This window comes from Oryzias latipes, chromosome 18 (assembly GCF_053564925.1).
Source record: "Oryzias latipes strain Hd-rR chromosome 18, Olatipes_Hd-rR_3.1".
In the NCBI taxonomy this organism is placed as follows: Eukaryota; Metazoa; Chordata; class Actinopteri; order Beloniformes; family Adrianichthyidae; genus Oryzias; species Oryzias latipes.
In genome coordinates this window covers 16,414,877-16,431,893 of record NC_136254.1, presented here as the reverse complement: position 1 = coordinate 16,431,893, position 17,017 = coordinate 16,414,877, and the positions used below count along the sequence as shown (strand labels likewise).

General features: G+C 39.4%; 1 protein-coding gene across 8 annotated transcripts in view; it reads right to left on the bottom strand.

The window, feature by feature from the left end:
* Window positions 1–17,017, bottom strand: part of clcn3 (chloride channel 3) — a 51,020-nt gene that overhangs the window by 20,871 nt on the left and 13,132 nt on the right. For 3 of the 8 annotated variants that reach the window (XM_023949077.2, XM_023949079.2, XM_023949078.2), the window contains exon 2: window positions 16,079–16,260. In XM_023949077.2, coding sequence (XP_023804845.1) covers window positions 16,079–16,241 — 163 coding nt within the window. In that variant the 5' untranslated portion in view covers window positions 16,242–16,260. Of the gene's footprint in view, window positions 1–5,336; window positions 5,675–9,841; window positions 10,096–16,078; window positions 16,261–17,017 lie in introns of those variants that run through there. The other 5 variants (XM_078935896.1, XM_011487592.4, XM_004079856.5 and 2 more) reach the window with 3 other exon arrangements.

Here is a 17,017-nt window from a genome sequence, read left to right as displayed (position 1 = left end):
GGCAAACTGACAAAATTGATTTTATGTACTATTCTGCCCTTCTACAGATGCAAACCAGTTAGTCAAGTGCAAAAGGTTAACCATTTGCATAAGTTTTTGTGTATGCAAAAAGAGCATAGTAAATAGTCAGAATGATTTGGGTCTAATAAGTTCCTAGTTCTTTTGCTATCAGACATGTGATATATTTGAAACATTATATGGGTCTGTAACAGATATTTTTTTTGGACTAATAGTGTGTTTGGTGATCTAGTCCTGAAGGCTCCTGAACTTTTTCATTTCTGTTGGTTCAGTGGCCCTTACTGTAGAAATAAAACAGAATTACATACAATTATTAGTCAACGTTTAATCCCCACACTTAGGATTTTTTATTTAAATAATTTCAGTGTAAACTTTAAGTTGCTTCATCATCAGGACAAAAACAAGCGGAACAAACTTTACACTTAAAGTAAGTGTAAATAATTTTCACTTACTTTAAGTACGTGTAAATTAGTTAAACTAAATGGTTAAAAATCTCATGATTCACATGGATGTTGAGTTGATATTTTTTAGACAATAAAAATATTTTGGTTATTTTGAAGATATTGTGATTAAATGAAAAAGAAATGGAAAATAAATCTTGCTATCCAGGTATGGATTGTAAATTGTATTAGTCAAAATCTATTCAGTACTAAATAACTTCCTGATCAGTTGATAGTACTTTTTTAGTTTAATGGTGTAAATGACATATAATCATATAGCACTTTATTACCTTCCTTGAAGGCTCAAACTGCTGTACAGTCATAATCCCAATCACTCATGCACACACTAATGGCGGCTCCGCTGCCAAAAACTGGCACCAACCTATAACCACCAGGAGCAATGTGGGGTTCAGTGTCTTGTCCAAGGACACTTTGACATACGGGCGGGCATGGCTGGGAAAGAGCATTTCTTTATTCAAATTGTGGTGAATCGGCAGCAGACGAAAAATGCCATTAGAAAAAGCTTGTAGTTGTTATGTACAAACTACAATTGGCAAGTCACTAGTTCGCTGCTCTGCTCCTTTCTGATTCTGATTTATTCACTTGCAGAACGACTAGATCCATATATGTCTGTTTTCCTCGTCTGAGCTGGCATCTGGCTCCAAACTGTACAGCCGGATAGCTCCAATATTGCTCGCCATTTTTGTTGCACCGGGACTGAGGGACTGTAAGCTAGCGGGAGAGTGTAGACAAAAGAATAGTGGGAAAAGAGGAGAAATTTAGTTCTGCGCCAACAATATGCGCCACAACTCAGGGGTGAATTTTCTAATGACCTCCTGCTGCTGTGCAGAAACTATGTCATAGAAAGTGACAGTTTTTTTTTTTATTTAGGCTAAAAACAACTTGATAAGCTGCATGGTGGAACAGTGGTTTGCGCTCTTGCCTCACAGCAAGAAGGCCCCTGGTTCAAGTCCCAGCTGGGGAACCTGAACCAGTACATCAACGGAGGACCTTTCTGTGTGGAGTTAGCATGTTTCTTCCCATGCATGCGTGGGTTTTCTCCGGGGTCTCCGGCTTCCTCCCACTGTCCAAAAACATGCTTCATTGGTCAATTGGCAACTCTAAATTGTCCCTAGGTGTGGTTGTGAGAGTGAATGGGTGTGTGATTGTGGCCCTGCGACAGACTGGCGAACAGTCCAGGGTAGGGTTGTGCCGATGGACGATACCATCGTCTATCGTGATGGGTGACTGACATCCCGATGGAGAGACCACCATCGTGATGCCACGCCCCCGCCACGCTGCGAGTCGACACCATAAGCCGCGGTTACATGTGAAAAATATCTTGACCGGATCAATGGTCGGATTAGAATCCAACCGTGTACATGGTTCCAGAAAAATGTTTTCAGAATATAACAAACGTTCACATGGGTCACACTTTCGGTCGGAATAAATCATTCACACATGCGCAGTAGGATTTGAAAAACCGGAAGCGGATATCAGTTCCCCCGAGCAGCTATTTTTTTCTCAAACTTTATTGAACGTAACAATTCAATACAAAACAATGTTGCCGAGCGGCTTTATACATTGACATGTCAGCTCGGTAATATACAAGACGATCTTCTAAACGTGCTTTTAATAATGTTACGATTATTATGAAACGCCTGTTCGCTCATCATTTTATTTTTAATCCGTGTGGTCATTGCTTTTTTTGTTGAAAAACGGAGCCGGAAAGAAGCCAGAATTAGCAGAATGGTAACACTGGCTAACAGCATTAGCTTTGGGTGGTGCTGTAATCTGCATCTTGGCTGCATGTAAACATGTGGGAATAACATCAGCCTTTATTTAGTCGGGACACGACTCGAAACACAAATCCACGTGATTGTTTGAATGTTTTCTAAGGACTGAGCGGCCTTTCTGCTTTGAAGCTTACACCGCCCCAAAGCGCTGTGTGTGTGCTCACGATCCTCTGCTCAGACACACACTTTTAGACCCGGTTCTGAGTTCGGTAGCCCGTTCCCCTAGAGCTGCGGAACGGATCGCAGTTCTAAATTTCCCACATACCGCTCATGTAACAAAGCACCCCCCCCCCCCCTTCCACTCAAACACAAAGCTGTAAGTCCGCGCTCCGCCGGTCCACTTGACTAGTTAAGTGCGGGAGCGGACCATTTCTTTTCTAGTTTGTTTGTTACTTTTTTTGTTAAAGTCACTTCCCTCAGTTTATACTGGATAATCGCGGATGAGTCATTAGTTGGGAAATAAAATAAATAAAGTAATAAAGTAAAATAACGAATAGCAATTATATAAGACCGAAATATCAAAAATAGCCCCCCCCACGACGATATCATCGTCCATCCCGATGGTTGACAGCAAACATCGTCAACGGCCAATTTAAGGGACATCGCCCAACCCTAGTCCAGGGTGTCTTTGGCCACAAGTGGCCGGGATAGGCTCCGGCAGCCCCGTGATAAGGCCCCAAAAGGGATAAAACGGTAGAAAATGAATGAATGAACAACTTAATCATAATTAAAACATGAAGAAACAGACTAAAGTTTGAGCAAGTGGCATAAGATCAGAAACTTAAACTGGGATGAAAATGTTACCTTGTTAGGCTGAGTCGGTAGTTTAATTGACTGTCTTTTCTTGTTTATGACTGATTCCTAGCGAAATCTAATCATCATGACGGCTAAACCGCAAAAGTTGACCACAAACTCCAATAACAATAGGCAAGTTTCAAATATTGGTGCTACAAATGTTTTTAGAAGCCTAAACTGTCTTTTAAAATGAGAAATAATTATTTACTAAACACCCACAAGAACCAAAACACTAAGGCATTCAAAAGCTTCATTTGACAGAAACTAAAGAAGAAAAAAGGATCAAATATACCAAAGCCTCTGCTGTTGAAGCAAATTATGTGTATAAGAACAGTAACTTTGCAATTCTATTAATCCTGGATTAGTGCAAATAGCCACATTAGAATACGTGTAGGCTTACTGACTCTCTAACATTAAATTAAAGAGAACTGTTTCATTTCACTCATTCTAGTTGCACTGTCAATTCTGTTCATGTGATGGATGACTTCAAAAGTGTCTCGCCCAGCTGAATCAGTGTTGGGCTTCTACTATATTTAGTTAACAAAGCACACATGCATCGTCCTCATAAATCCTCCATCATGTCGAGTAAAGCAGATCAGGGAGGTTTAGAGGTAGAGTAAGACACCCTTGATCAGCAGAGTTGGACCAGAGTGCTCCGCCGTCATGTGATCATTAACTGACCCAGCTGTTGAGAGTTGAAGTAATGTCAAAAGAATCAGTTACTTGAAGGGCTGGCATAAATGTATCGCAGTCTTAGAGACTTTCAACATTTATTTTCCTTTAGACTGTAATAACTCCAAATCTGTGTTCAACATCAATCAATTAGTCAGTTGCATCCACACAACCCAAAAACCTGCAGCACCAGTACAGGGGTAGACCCGTATGGGTGCTGCAGGTTTTTGGGTTGTCTGGGCCCATGGAGGGTATAGACAGAAGCATCTTAAGGTGAGCACAGTTGTGTCTCGCCGTTCCCTTGAGGGTTGTGCGGCCACCTTAAGGGGCGTCATAAACACGGAATGTGCCATTGTTGTGGTAATGGTATTGTGAAGTACATGTAAGGTTAACGTAAGCTACACAGACAAATAATGAACGGATGATGCTGTCGTGTGGTGTCCTTAAGATGCATTCTTGTCATTAGTAAGGTGCGTGTACTGGCTCCTTACTCACCTTAAGTGGTCACTACAACCTGCCGCCCGCAGCATTCCCATAAAAAAATGAACATTTTCGATCTACAGGTCCACACTGTGGTCTCAGTCTTAAAACTTCATGTGTGGCATGTGTCCCAGGTTTGCCCATTTTTCCCCCTCAGGCTGTATCCACGTGTAAGGGCAGTTCTAACTAAGGCATTAGCTGCAACCAGATATCTCGTCACAAACTCAGTGACAATGTACAAGTCTGCGGTGTACTAATAAAACTCACCTGTGCACTGAAGCAACTTTTCAATGTTCCAACAAACATGTTACACACCTCTAAGGCTGCATTTAATAAGGTTTTGTCTCTAAATATGTAAACATGTTACTACAAGTAAAATCCATTAATCCGCCTGATGCCATTTAATTGGTAGAGAATAGAAAAATGCCTACATTCAGGAAAGAAAATGAAAACATTTTTGGAAAAATATAACATTTAGAAGAATTCACATGCTGAACCCTCTATATATAGTAAACATTAAAGGTTGTGCCTGCCATGCATCGTCTTTGCATGCTCTTTATAAAACCTAAAACAAGAATTGGGGCAACAGATGTACTGAAAGAGGAGATCCTTAAATGTCACATAAGGATGCAGATAAAACTCAAAGTACTGATTGCACTCATATATGTATAAATGAAAGGATGCCAAACCATCCTGTGCCCCATGTGGTGTAATGTATTACAACATCCTAAATCCCACCAACAGGTGCCACGCAGCCATCATCTCGGACATTAAAAGCGTCTGCATCCTTCTCCTGTTCAAGCTTTTACTCTAATGTCATCTTTATTCACTGTCAGTATGCAGGCTAAAGGTGCACTTGAAATTGACTTATCTTTGACACACACAGCTGGTTAATGATCAACACACTGTACAGATGATTGGGAAAATGAGTCAATTTCCCTCACAAATCAACTTTAATCCATACTGGTCCTCCAATTTCCATTTGTTTATCAGCTGTGGAGGTGGCTGCTCCTCGTCTTCCTGCCATAAATGTTAGCAAACACTCGCAGTACAAGACGAAAAGGCCTCTGTCATCAGAGCAGCGTGAGGTAAGGACGCAATCGGAAGCAGAAGGAGAAGAGGAGACGTGGCGTACCTCGCCTAGGAATCTCCTGCAAGGGAATGGTGTCCCCTCCCCCGTCGTAGGGTAGGTAGGGGTCAGCCGCCGCGTCCTCTTCTTCCATGTTGACAGTCACAGGGAAGCTAAGCTAAAATAAGCTACGTTTCGCAGGGCTCGGTTTACTGCGTGTGCCATTCGCTGCCATGTTTACCAGTGGAAGACAAGCAGCGCTGTGTAACAGCGAGAGTGTGTGTTTATGTGTGTGTGTGTGTGTGTGTGTGCGTGCGTGTTTGTGTAAATGCGCGAGCGGAAAAATACTTGTGCGAGCTCACAGTCCTCCCCCTCCCTCGCTCTCCACTGCAGCAGCTGACTACAAGAGTTCATGACGTCATCTAATACAAGCGCGCACACAGAAAGACGGTCCACTCTGCTTGCTACCATTGCTAAGGGACTATTTGAAGCTCTGCCTTTATTAACCTGTAAAGCAAGTCACAAGTGTCTGTTCATCTTTTTAATATATATCTATCTATATATCTATATCTATCTATATATCTATATATATCTATATATCTATATCTATATATATATATATATCTATATATATATAGATATATATATATATCTATATATATAGTTTAAGTTGAGCTGTAAAATTGATTATTCAAATATTTTTTGGGATAAAAAGTCATAACTAAACAGATCTGAAAAGGGATTTATAATATCACTGCCAAGTCAAAGAAACTTTTGTTTCCTTTGTATTTTCAAAATAAAATTAATTTACGGTAAAGCCACAGATCATGAAGGCAAAACAACACCTTAATTTCTTACAGTTAGCTTTGGAGAGCAGACATTTAAAACAACATTGACCCCACGTGTAATCACCCAGAAAAAGGGTCCAACTGTTTATTTGTTAGAACATTTATTTTAACACCGCTGAAATGCTTCCTACACTTCCCTGTAGTGCCTTAACCGAATTATCTTAAAACAATGCCATAACACCTCAATGATGAGACACAGCAACTCATTGAAATTTGGTCAGATGAATGCAGGCTCATCAAAACAACTTTTAACATGATGTCCATTGCTTTTCACAGTTTCCGACAATCTATAAGTCATAAACACTTATCAGCAAACTTTCTTAGCAGTCTTCTTGCCAGTAACCACCAAACCAAAAAAGCGAGTAAAAAAATGTTGAGCCTGACGTTGATAGACGTTTAAAATTGGTCTGCAAAATATAAAGTTTGAATGAACTATCTCAACAAGGATTGCAAAGCGCAGGGCTTCCATAATTTCTTCCTCTTGTTACTTTGCCCCACCCTCGTAATTCCTGACCAATGACTGAAGAGATCTTTAGTCATGTGGTTTTGCTTAGAAGCTTTTGTCCAAAACAGGAAAGTCTCAATACAGCCCAAACGCAAGGTTCAGGACTTTATCTGGAACAAATTAATTGAACTGGGTCCAAACCAACTGATTTTTCCAGTCTGAATACACCCTTAAAGTAGGATTACTATTTATGAACACTCTGCCAGGACTACAGAATCTGCCTTTCTTATTTCCCCTAGAGATAAACTAACGCACTTACCAGGGCAAGGGTCTGCAACCTAAGGCTCCAGAGCCGCATACGGCTCTTTTATTCTTCCACTGTGGCCCTTTGACTAAATGAAATATTTGTTAATTAAGTTTTGTCAGTTATTTTCACATTTTTAGACTGAGGTGATCTTACTTGAGTAAAAATTAACTTTTTTTCTTAACTACCATGTAACTAAATCAAGAATCACAGAGCTTTAGCAGTCCTCCAAAATGCACGACAAGATAACAAAGCAAAACCAAGGGAATAAAGTTTGTTCTGTTGTTAGAATGGTTTATAATTGCAATTAGCTACACTTATTTTCTTACCTTATGTCTAGTTGCTGTTCAGAAACAAAGTTCTTAAAGTGTAATTGCAAATCTACTGCAGCAGGATCTTATTTGACACAGTATACATTTTATTTTGAATGAAACTTGCATCAGCTGTGGTCAAAAGCTATTTAATAGAAATATAAAACTGTTATAAATACATTACTGCAAATGTTTAAACACTACATGTTACAGTGGTGGACAAAATTGTTGGTACCCCTCCATTAAAGAAAGAAAGTCCACAATGCTCACTGAAATGACTTGAAACGTTCAAAAGTAACATTAAATTAAAATTTATTGAAAATTAAATAATCAAAATCAGCCAATACTTTTGAGTTGTTGATTAACCTAATTATTTAAAAAAAAACCTAATGAAATAGGGCTGGACAAAAATGATGGTAACTTAATATTTTGTTGCACAACCTTTTGTGGCACTCACTGCAATTGAACAGTTTCTGTATTTGTCAATGAGCCTTCTGCACCTGTCCACAGGTATTTTGGCCCACTCCTCATGAGTAAACTGCTCCAGTTGTCTCAGGTTTGACGGGTGTCTTCTCCAAATGGCATGTTTCAGCTCCTTCCACAGATGTTCAATGCGATTCAGATCTGGGCTCATAGAAGGCCACTTCAGAATAGTCCAACGCTTTTCTCTTAGCCATTCTTGGGGGTTTTTGGCTGTGTGTTTTGGATCGTTGTCCTGTTGGAAGACCCATGACCTGCAACTGAGACCAAGCTTTCTGACACTAGGCAGCACATTTCTATCCACAATGCTTTGATAATCTTGAGATTTCTTTTGACCTTGCACAACTTCAAGACACCCTTTGCCAGATGCAGCAAAGTAGCCTCAAAACAGAACTAAGCCTCCTCCATGTTTCACAGTAGGGACAGTGTTCTTTTGGTTGTATGCTTCATTTTGAGTCTACTGTACGAACATAGAGCTAATGTGCCTTACCAAAAAGCTCCAGTTTTGTCTCATCTATCTAAAAGACATTTTCCCAGAAGCGTTGTGGCTTGTCAACATGCATTTTTGCAAATTCCAGTCTGGCTTTTCTATGATTTCCTTTCAACAGTGGTGTCCTCCTTGGTCGTCTGCCATGAAGTCCACTCTGGCTCAAACAACGACAAATGATCCTGATGTACCTTGATCTAAGAGTTCACCTTTAATGTCTTTGGAGGTTGTTCTGGGCTCTTTGGTTACAGTTCCAATCTCCTCAATTTGTCATCAATTTTCCTCTTCCAGCCACGTCAAGGGAGGTAGGCTACTGTCCCGTGGGTCTTAAACTTCTGAATAATATGTGCCACTGTCGTCAAAGGAACTTCAAGCTGCTTAGAGATGGTTTTATGGCCTTTACCTTTAAGATGTTTGTCTATAATTTTGTTTCTAATGTCCTGGGACAATTCTCTCCCTGGCTTTCTGTTGCCTATGTTCAGTGTGGTACACACCTTTTCATCAAACAGCAACGTGACTATTTTTCTCCCTTTAAATAGACAGACTGACTGATTATGGGTTTGAAAACAGCTGTGATGTCAATTAAAAGACATACCTGAGTTCATCATGACCCCCTGGGCAATTAGTTCTCAGTCTTTTAAGGATGTACCATCATTTTTGTCCAGCCCTATTTCATTAGTTTGTTTTTTTTAATAATTCTGTTAATCAACACTTTAAAAGTAATGGCTGATTTTGATTATTTAATTTTCAATAAATTTTAATTTATTGTTACTTTTGAGCATTTCAAGTCATTTCAGTGAGCAATGTGGACTTTCTTTCTTTTACTGAGGTGTACCAACAATTTTGTCCACCACTATATAAATGAATGACTTAATTGCCATAAAAATATGATTGTATTTTTCTAAACAGCAAAGTGGGACTTTGTGGCTCTCATTGGGATTTGGTCTGTAATAAACTGGACCAAATGGCTCTTTTAGTGCTGAAGGTTCCAGCCCCCCGTCTCGGGCATCACTGTTGAGAATTGACACACTAATTATGCAACATGCATCCTGATGATAGTTGCAGGTGTGTTTCTGCTCATTTCTCTTGGTTTCAGATGCTTGGGGTTCTGTAAATATCCACCTACACATTTGCAAAGACAAATAGCCTTATTTAAACAAAAGTATTTTTTTTTCTTTTCAAAATAAATATTGAATTTAACACTAAACTGAAAATTATCCTTAATGTTATCCAGTAGTTTCACATATGTCCCAAAAAGTAAGTGGTTATCTCAGTTTAAGGTCAGAAATATTATTTATTGAATATTAAAGAAAAAAATAAACTCCAGCAGTATTTTCCCCAATTAAACTTGGTAGAAGATTAACAGAAAATGTTTCATTTATTAAAAAGCAAATACGTGACCACCTGTGGTAGTTTCCTGGATGACATTCCAGGATAAATGTTGTAGTAGTCCCTTTTTTTGGAATCAAAATTCAAAAATTCTCAGTCAAACTTGCATTTAAAAAGGTGTAGCCCTTAAACAGAACACAATGTCTACTAATTCTTGAAAGTCTTTCAGAGACTTTACATATAATTACATGTTTTTATATGAAACACAAAAGTTAAGCCAGGTTCTTTTCACACGACTTACCTTTCCCATGCTTTACTTGAAGAGTGGTTTAACTGTAAAACGCAAAAAAAGTTTATTTTCTCTTACCTTTTATTGCTGTTCCTTATGGTAAGCAGTGACACGCATAATCTCACACAGTAAGACTCAGTTTTTCACCTCCTTATACAAGAAATTCCATCAAAGCAGTGAAACGACAGGGAAGTTTGGTTAAAAGTAAAATGACTATCTGCATTTAATGCTGTTTTAAGAAGGAAGCAGACTTTCTTCTAACTTAAGATATGCAGTTTCCTTTTGTACTCCTCAGCCAGCCAAACCCGTCAGTGCACAACTGCATGTGACTAAAGCGTGAACCAGCCTCTGGTCATTTTGCACTCTATGCTTGGAGGAGGGATTACCAAGTTTCCAAAAAACACACCCCATTGCCACACCGTCAAAATAACCCAAGTAGACTGAGATGGACGGCGGAGCTCAAAGGTGGCGAGTTCATTCAGAGACTTCCTGGCAGACACATATTTAAACCAGCTGGTAGTCAAACTGGTTTAGTTAAACTTCTGGAAGGGCCATGCCCAAACACATTCAGGTTTTTGCAGCCAGACTCATACAAAAACATACAACTGTATGCCCCATAACAATACTGAATATGACAAAAACATACAACTGTATGCACCATAACCATACTGAATATGACATAGTAAATCATATTTTCTAAATTATTGTTGTATTTACAGGTTTACTCAGCCTCACAGCTGTAAATTTTCTAACTCTTCCAAACATCACATCAATGGCCTTTACAATAGATATTCAGATGAAAAGCAATTAAATAAATTTTATATTCTTAGATTTTGTCTTAAAATAAAATCCCCAGCTACAAGAGTTAAAAATTAACCACTTTCATTCAAACATTTATTTAATTACTTTTTTTACAATATTACATTAGTAACATTTAGGCTCCACTGAAACTCGTTAAAAGCGCACAGATGAGACAGAGAGAATTTTTAATAATCTCACATGCCTTTTCTTTGCCTTGTTGCATATGGTCTACGGTATATTTTCAAATACTTAAAGACCCACTCTGAAGATCTTTTGGGCTACTTTAAAAGTGTTCCCAGTGGTCTTTTAATTATGATTATGCAGTTTTAGCTATAATCAAAAAACCTGTGTCATTTCCTATAGTAGGACAGTTTCTGCAGAGCGGCAGTAGTTCATTAGAGATTCACCTCTGGGTGGGACTGTTGGTGCGGAGCAACCCCATCCCCCTTCCCCAACTCATTCCTGAGAGCTCAGAGCAGGGAGCTTGTGGCCCACCCAGCCTTTTTTCTTCATCACAAATAAGATCCGTTTCTAACATTTTTTTGTCTACTCCTGATACAATCAAACTTTATTTATAAAACGCACTTCTCATACTTTGCACAGCTTGAAGCGCTTTACAACAATTTTAAATAAAGAAATAATTAGAAATGCAATTTTAAGCTTAATTTTATTTATATGTGCTCTCAATCATCAGAAAAATGCCACAAGAACATGTTAAAAACAAAATTTTCATAAAAGTGGGTATATAAACCATCCTAAAACAAATTATTTAATTTTTAGATCAATAATAAAAAAGTCCTACTAATATTCCAAAGCCTTTTCTCAGAAAACAGATTTTCCATTAGATGTGCTCTCCACTTGTTTGCATAATTGTTCATAAACCATTTGTAATCGCAAAATGGATTCTATTTTATTCACAAAACATCTCTTTGATTCAAAGTTTAAGTAAACTCAAACTCTTAAGTCAGCAATATTAACATAAGGCTCCGTGCAGGATCATGTAGCAGTGACTTTCACAGCACATTTCACTTCTCTATTTCTAAATATAGGGCCCAACATCCCGCATGGTTTTCTGTTTTCCACCAAAAACACACCGGATTCCACCCATTATTTGTGTGTGCACAGGCATGATAATTATAATCAAAATCTCTGTCAAAGGTTTGTGAACAACTGTTGAATTGAAATAATGTTATACATGAAAATTCCCCCCAATACAGTTGTCACAAATATTGAATCTAACCAAAGAGGGCAAGATTTGTTCAAAAAGCAGACTACTTAAAATTAGACTGACTAAACCAAACCCTGCTTGCATTAGGGTTAATCTGGAAGTTAAAGGGTTGTCACTTGGCAAACGCATACAGTACAGACCAAAAGTTTGGACACACCTCATTCAAATAGTTTTCTTTATTTTCATGACTATAAAAATTGTAGATTCACACTGAAGGCATCACAATTGTGAATTAACACATGTGGAACTATATACATAACAGAAAAATGTGAAACAACTGAAAATATCATATTCTAGGTCCTTCATAGTAGCCACCTTTTGCCTCGATTACTGCTTTGCACACTCATGGCATTCCCTTGATGAGCTTCAAGACGTAGTCACCTGAAATGTTTTTCACTTCACAGGTGTGCCCTGTCAGGTTTAAGAAGTGTGATCTTTTGCTTTATAAATGGGGTTGGGACCATCAGTTGTATTGTGCACAAGTCAGGTGGATACCTGACTTCTGCTGATAGTCATACTGAATAGACTGCTAGAACTTGGATTATGGCAAGAAAAAAGCAACTAAGTAAAGAAAAACGAGTGGCCATCATTACTTTAAGAAATGAAGGTCAGTCAGTCCGAAAAATTGGGAAAACTTTGGAAGTGTCCCCAAGTGCAGTCACAAAAATCATCAAGCGCTACAAAGAAACTGGCTCACATGTGGACCGCTCCAGGAAAGGAAGACCAAGAGTCACCTCTGCTGCAGAGGATAAGTTCATCCGAGTCCCCAGCCTCAGAAATGGCAGGTTAACAGCAGCTCAGAGTAGAGAGCAGGGGCCTCATTTATAAACGTTGCGTACGCACAAAAGAAGGCGTACGCCACTCTCTACGCAGTAGTTGATATTTATAAAAAGCAAACTTGACGGGAAAATGTGCGGTCTTTCACGCAAGGCGTACTCACAAAAACGGGTGAAATGAGAAACGGCGACACCGTCGGCAGATGGAAGAAACACGTGAAAGTGAAAATGATAATACTTCCTCTCATAAATAACATGAAGACTTCACAAAGCAAGTCTTACAATTAACGGCCTACACGAACACCCGTTTGATCGATCAGCAGTGAAACAAACAAAAAAAAAAAAAATCAAACGAAAATTACAACAGAAATTCAAATGAACACATATTTGCAGAAAGAAAAGTGAAATATGTTCTGCAATATTGGCCTTTTGTGCAATTCCTCCTCATAAATAATATAGTTAACAGAACGAAATAATGTCCAAAACTGATATTCTCGTCAGTGTGTCCGTCTGGCGGAGCAGATATAGGTGCCAATTGTCCACTGGGGAAAGTTGTTTTCATATCAAAACATTTCTTCATAAGATATGGAATTATGGTATTCATACATATGCCTTTAGTTTGTTTTATTTTTGATAAAACAATGTATGGCGTATCCCGCACTTAACTAGTCAAGTGGACCGGCGGAGCGCGGACTTACAGCTTTGTGTTTGATGGAAGGGGTGTTTTGTTACATGACCGGTATGTGTGGGAGATTTAAGACTGCGATCCGTCCCGCAGCTCTAGGGGTACGAGCTACCGAACTCAGAACCGGGTCTAAAAGTGTGTGTCTGAGAAGAGCTTGGATCGTCAGCACACACAGCGGTTTGAGCTTCAAAGCAGAAATGTCGCTTAGAAAACATTCAAACAATCACGTCGATTTGTGTTTCCAGTCGTGTCCCGACTAAATAAAGGCTGATGTTATTCCCACATGTTTACGTGCAGCCAGGATGCAGCGCCTCCCAAAGCTAATGTTGTTAGCCCGTGTTAGCATACTGCTAATCCTGGTTTCGTTCAGAAAAAGCACTGACCACACGGATTAAAATTCAAATGATGAGCGAACAGGTGTTTCATAATAACCGTAACACTATTAAAAGCACGTTTAAAAGATCGTCTCGTATATTACCGAGCTGACATGTCAATGTATATAGCCGCTTGGCGCTGTTTAACATTGTTTTGTATTGAATTGTTACATTCAATAAAGTTTGAAAAACAAAAGGCGCTCGGCGGAATTTATATCCCCTTCCTCTTTTCAAACCCTACTGCGCATGTGCGAATGATTTATTCCGACCGAAAGTGTGACCTTAGTGAACGTTTTTTATATTCTGAAAAAAAATTTCTGGGCCCATGAACACGGTTGGATTCTAATCCGACCATTGATCCCATCAAGACATTTTGCACATGTAACCGCGGCTTATGGTGTCGACTCGCAACGTGGCGGGGGCGTGGCATCACGATGATGTCTCTCCATCGGGATCTCAGTCACCCATCGGCACAACCCTAATATATATATATATATATATATATATATATATATATATATATATATATATATATATATATATATATATATATCTAGTCCATTTCCGTCTTGTTCCAGTAGCTCACTTTCCATCAGAGTGCTCTGGTCCCCCAGCACCTGACGCAGACCTTGTATGGCCGGGCGACGTCTGAGCCGGCATGACATGTGGTTCATTGTCTCTCATGTTTGTGAGGTAGGCTGTAGCGTAAAGGGTCTTGCCCAAGGACCCTCACTGGGTGATGTTAATTGCTCGCCATTGTTATGGTAATTGCCCCATTTCCATTGTTATGGTAATTGCCCCCATTTACCATTGCCATTATATTGTTCATTCCGCCCCTGGGAATCGAACCAAGGTTTCCTGCGTGACAGTCCTGTACCTTACCAACTGAGCTACCCAGCCGCTATCCTGTGGGACTTCCAGATCCAGACTGATAGGATGGTAATGGCGAACCAACCAGACATTGTAGTGGTGGATAAAGAACAGAGGAAAGCCGTTGTGGTGGATGTGGCAGTGCCAAGCGATGGGAACATCAGGAAGAAGGAACATGAGAAACTGGAGAAATACCAGGGACTCAGAGAAGAACTGGAGAAAGCCTGGAAAGTGAAGGTGACAGTGGTGCCTGTGGTAATTGGAGCACTCGGGGCAGTAACCCCCAAGCTGGAGGAGTGGCTGCAACAGATACCTGGAAAGATCTCAGACATCTCAATCCAGAAAAGCGCAGTGCTAGGAACAGCTAAGATACTGCGCAGAACCCTCAAGCTCCCAGGCCTCTGGTAGAGGACCCGAGCTTGAGTGAGAAACCACCCACGAAAGGGTGATAGGGGCAAGTTTTTTTTTTTTATATATATATATATATATATATATAAATAAATTAAATAATATTAGTAACTGTTTGTTATTTATGTTTAGTAGTTACATTGTTTATTTGAACATTATTGTTTGTGTACTGATGATTAAAAACTGCACAGTGAGATTACACAAAGATACTTTTGTATTAAGATGTGAGGCGTTTTATTACAAACACAGAAAGCAGCAACTATTGTATGTCATGCTCTGCTGTAAACTGTGCAATGGGGAGAGCATGGCCTTTCCAAGGCCCTGCTGGCTCCGTACAGAAGCGCGTGCCTCTGACAAAACAGCTTCCTTAATGAGCTCGTATTTATCGGGCGAGACCTGCAGAGCTGATAGCAGGAGGAGACACGCGGGGCGGCTTCAATAAACAATCCGGTTGTCTGTAGTGGTCTTCTGCCGGGGACATGATGTGCCCCGGGGCAGAAAGAGTTTGCGCTCAGTGAATTTAAAGACACGTCTGCAGTGACGTATGCATCAGAGGATTTCCGATTGGCCGTTCTGCATGTCAATCAAGTCCCATACTTCTCGGTGAGGATTTTGATTGGCTGGCTGATTTTTTAGAAATGCTTTTTTTTTCTTTTTTTTTTTTTTTCTTTAATCTTCTCTGACCCGCGATCTACCCTGATGTCCTTGAAGATCAACCGGTTGATCGCGATCGACGTAATGAGCACCCCTGCCTTACAACAACCAATCAATACCTTTAATGCTGCTGGTGCAAATTCTAGGTACATTTTGTAGAATGGGCAGTGGGGTAGAGGTAGTGGTAAAAATGCAAGAGATGAATTACAGAATGTGTGTTTTAATTTGGGCAAGCATGTAAACTGTGTGCACGTTAAATAAAAATAAAAAAAATGATACATTTATAAAAAGATCTCACAGTTATTCGAGAAAGCTAAAATGCACATAGCCTTATAAATATCAATGCAAGAATCTGTATAATATCCCTGCTAATAGTAATTAATATACCCCACCTTAATTTGAAACTTTGTAAATTACTGGGGGTTCAAGAAAGTTCTTCTTGTAGAGCAAGATTTAAGGGTTCTTTATGCTTAAGGCATGAAACAAAAGCTCAAATACAAAGATATGTTTGCGTCTTACCTGGGGAAGTAGCGTCTCCATCTAAAAGATTGTCATCCTCTGTGGTGTGGAAGTCCATGATAACACCAGCTCCATCCAACAACTCTTCGTCGCTGCTGGCACTGGCAATGCTGTTGTAGCTGTTTCTGCAGTATCCTCTTTGGTACAACTGCTCCGACTCCATTTAGCAACTCACCGTTCCCCTAAAAGACGAGCAAGAATACAGGTGAAGATACAGACACAGAGTAGACAAGGTAAAGAAAGTAACAGGTATACAGACTGGTAAATTGGGAAAATACACAGTTAAGCAGATAGTAAAGATGACGTAATTCAAAAGTGTTTCTTGAGTTCATCATTCATTGATGTGCACAGATGTCCGTAGAGGATTTTAGCTAACAGGTTTTTACGTGAATTTGGTTTGAGCTGGTGAAAATTTTTGGTCAGTTGAAAATTGCACAGTTTACGCGTATTTTATGTAGTTTATATGCAATTATTACGTAAAACCTATGCCATCATGCATGATTCTTGCAAGATGCATACGCAAATTTGTGGCTTTCCACAACCGTTCCATGTATGTCCACATGTGTCTAACAGACTTTTCATGCATGTATAACTTTTATATCGTATATACGGCGCACATATCACGTTAAAATTATGTTCCTGACGCACACATCACTAATGAATTGGATGTAAATAGCGAACATCGAAAATGGCTCATGTTCTACAATGATTTGTATTCTTTGCGTGGTTTATGTGTACTTCCGTGGTTTTAACATAGTTTATTCATGATTCATCTGGGAAATTTTCACATAAAGACCACAACTTTTCTCACTTTCCCATGTATATTCACGCCATATGACAGTTTTCATCTGTGCAACATGCACAAAATGTACGTAATGGCTGTGTGACATGGCCTTTACACATTACCCAGTTCAATAATCTGATGTTAATCTTTCCTTG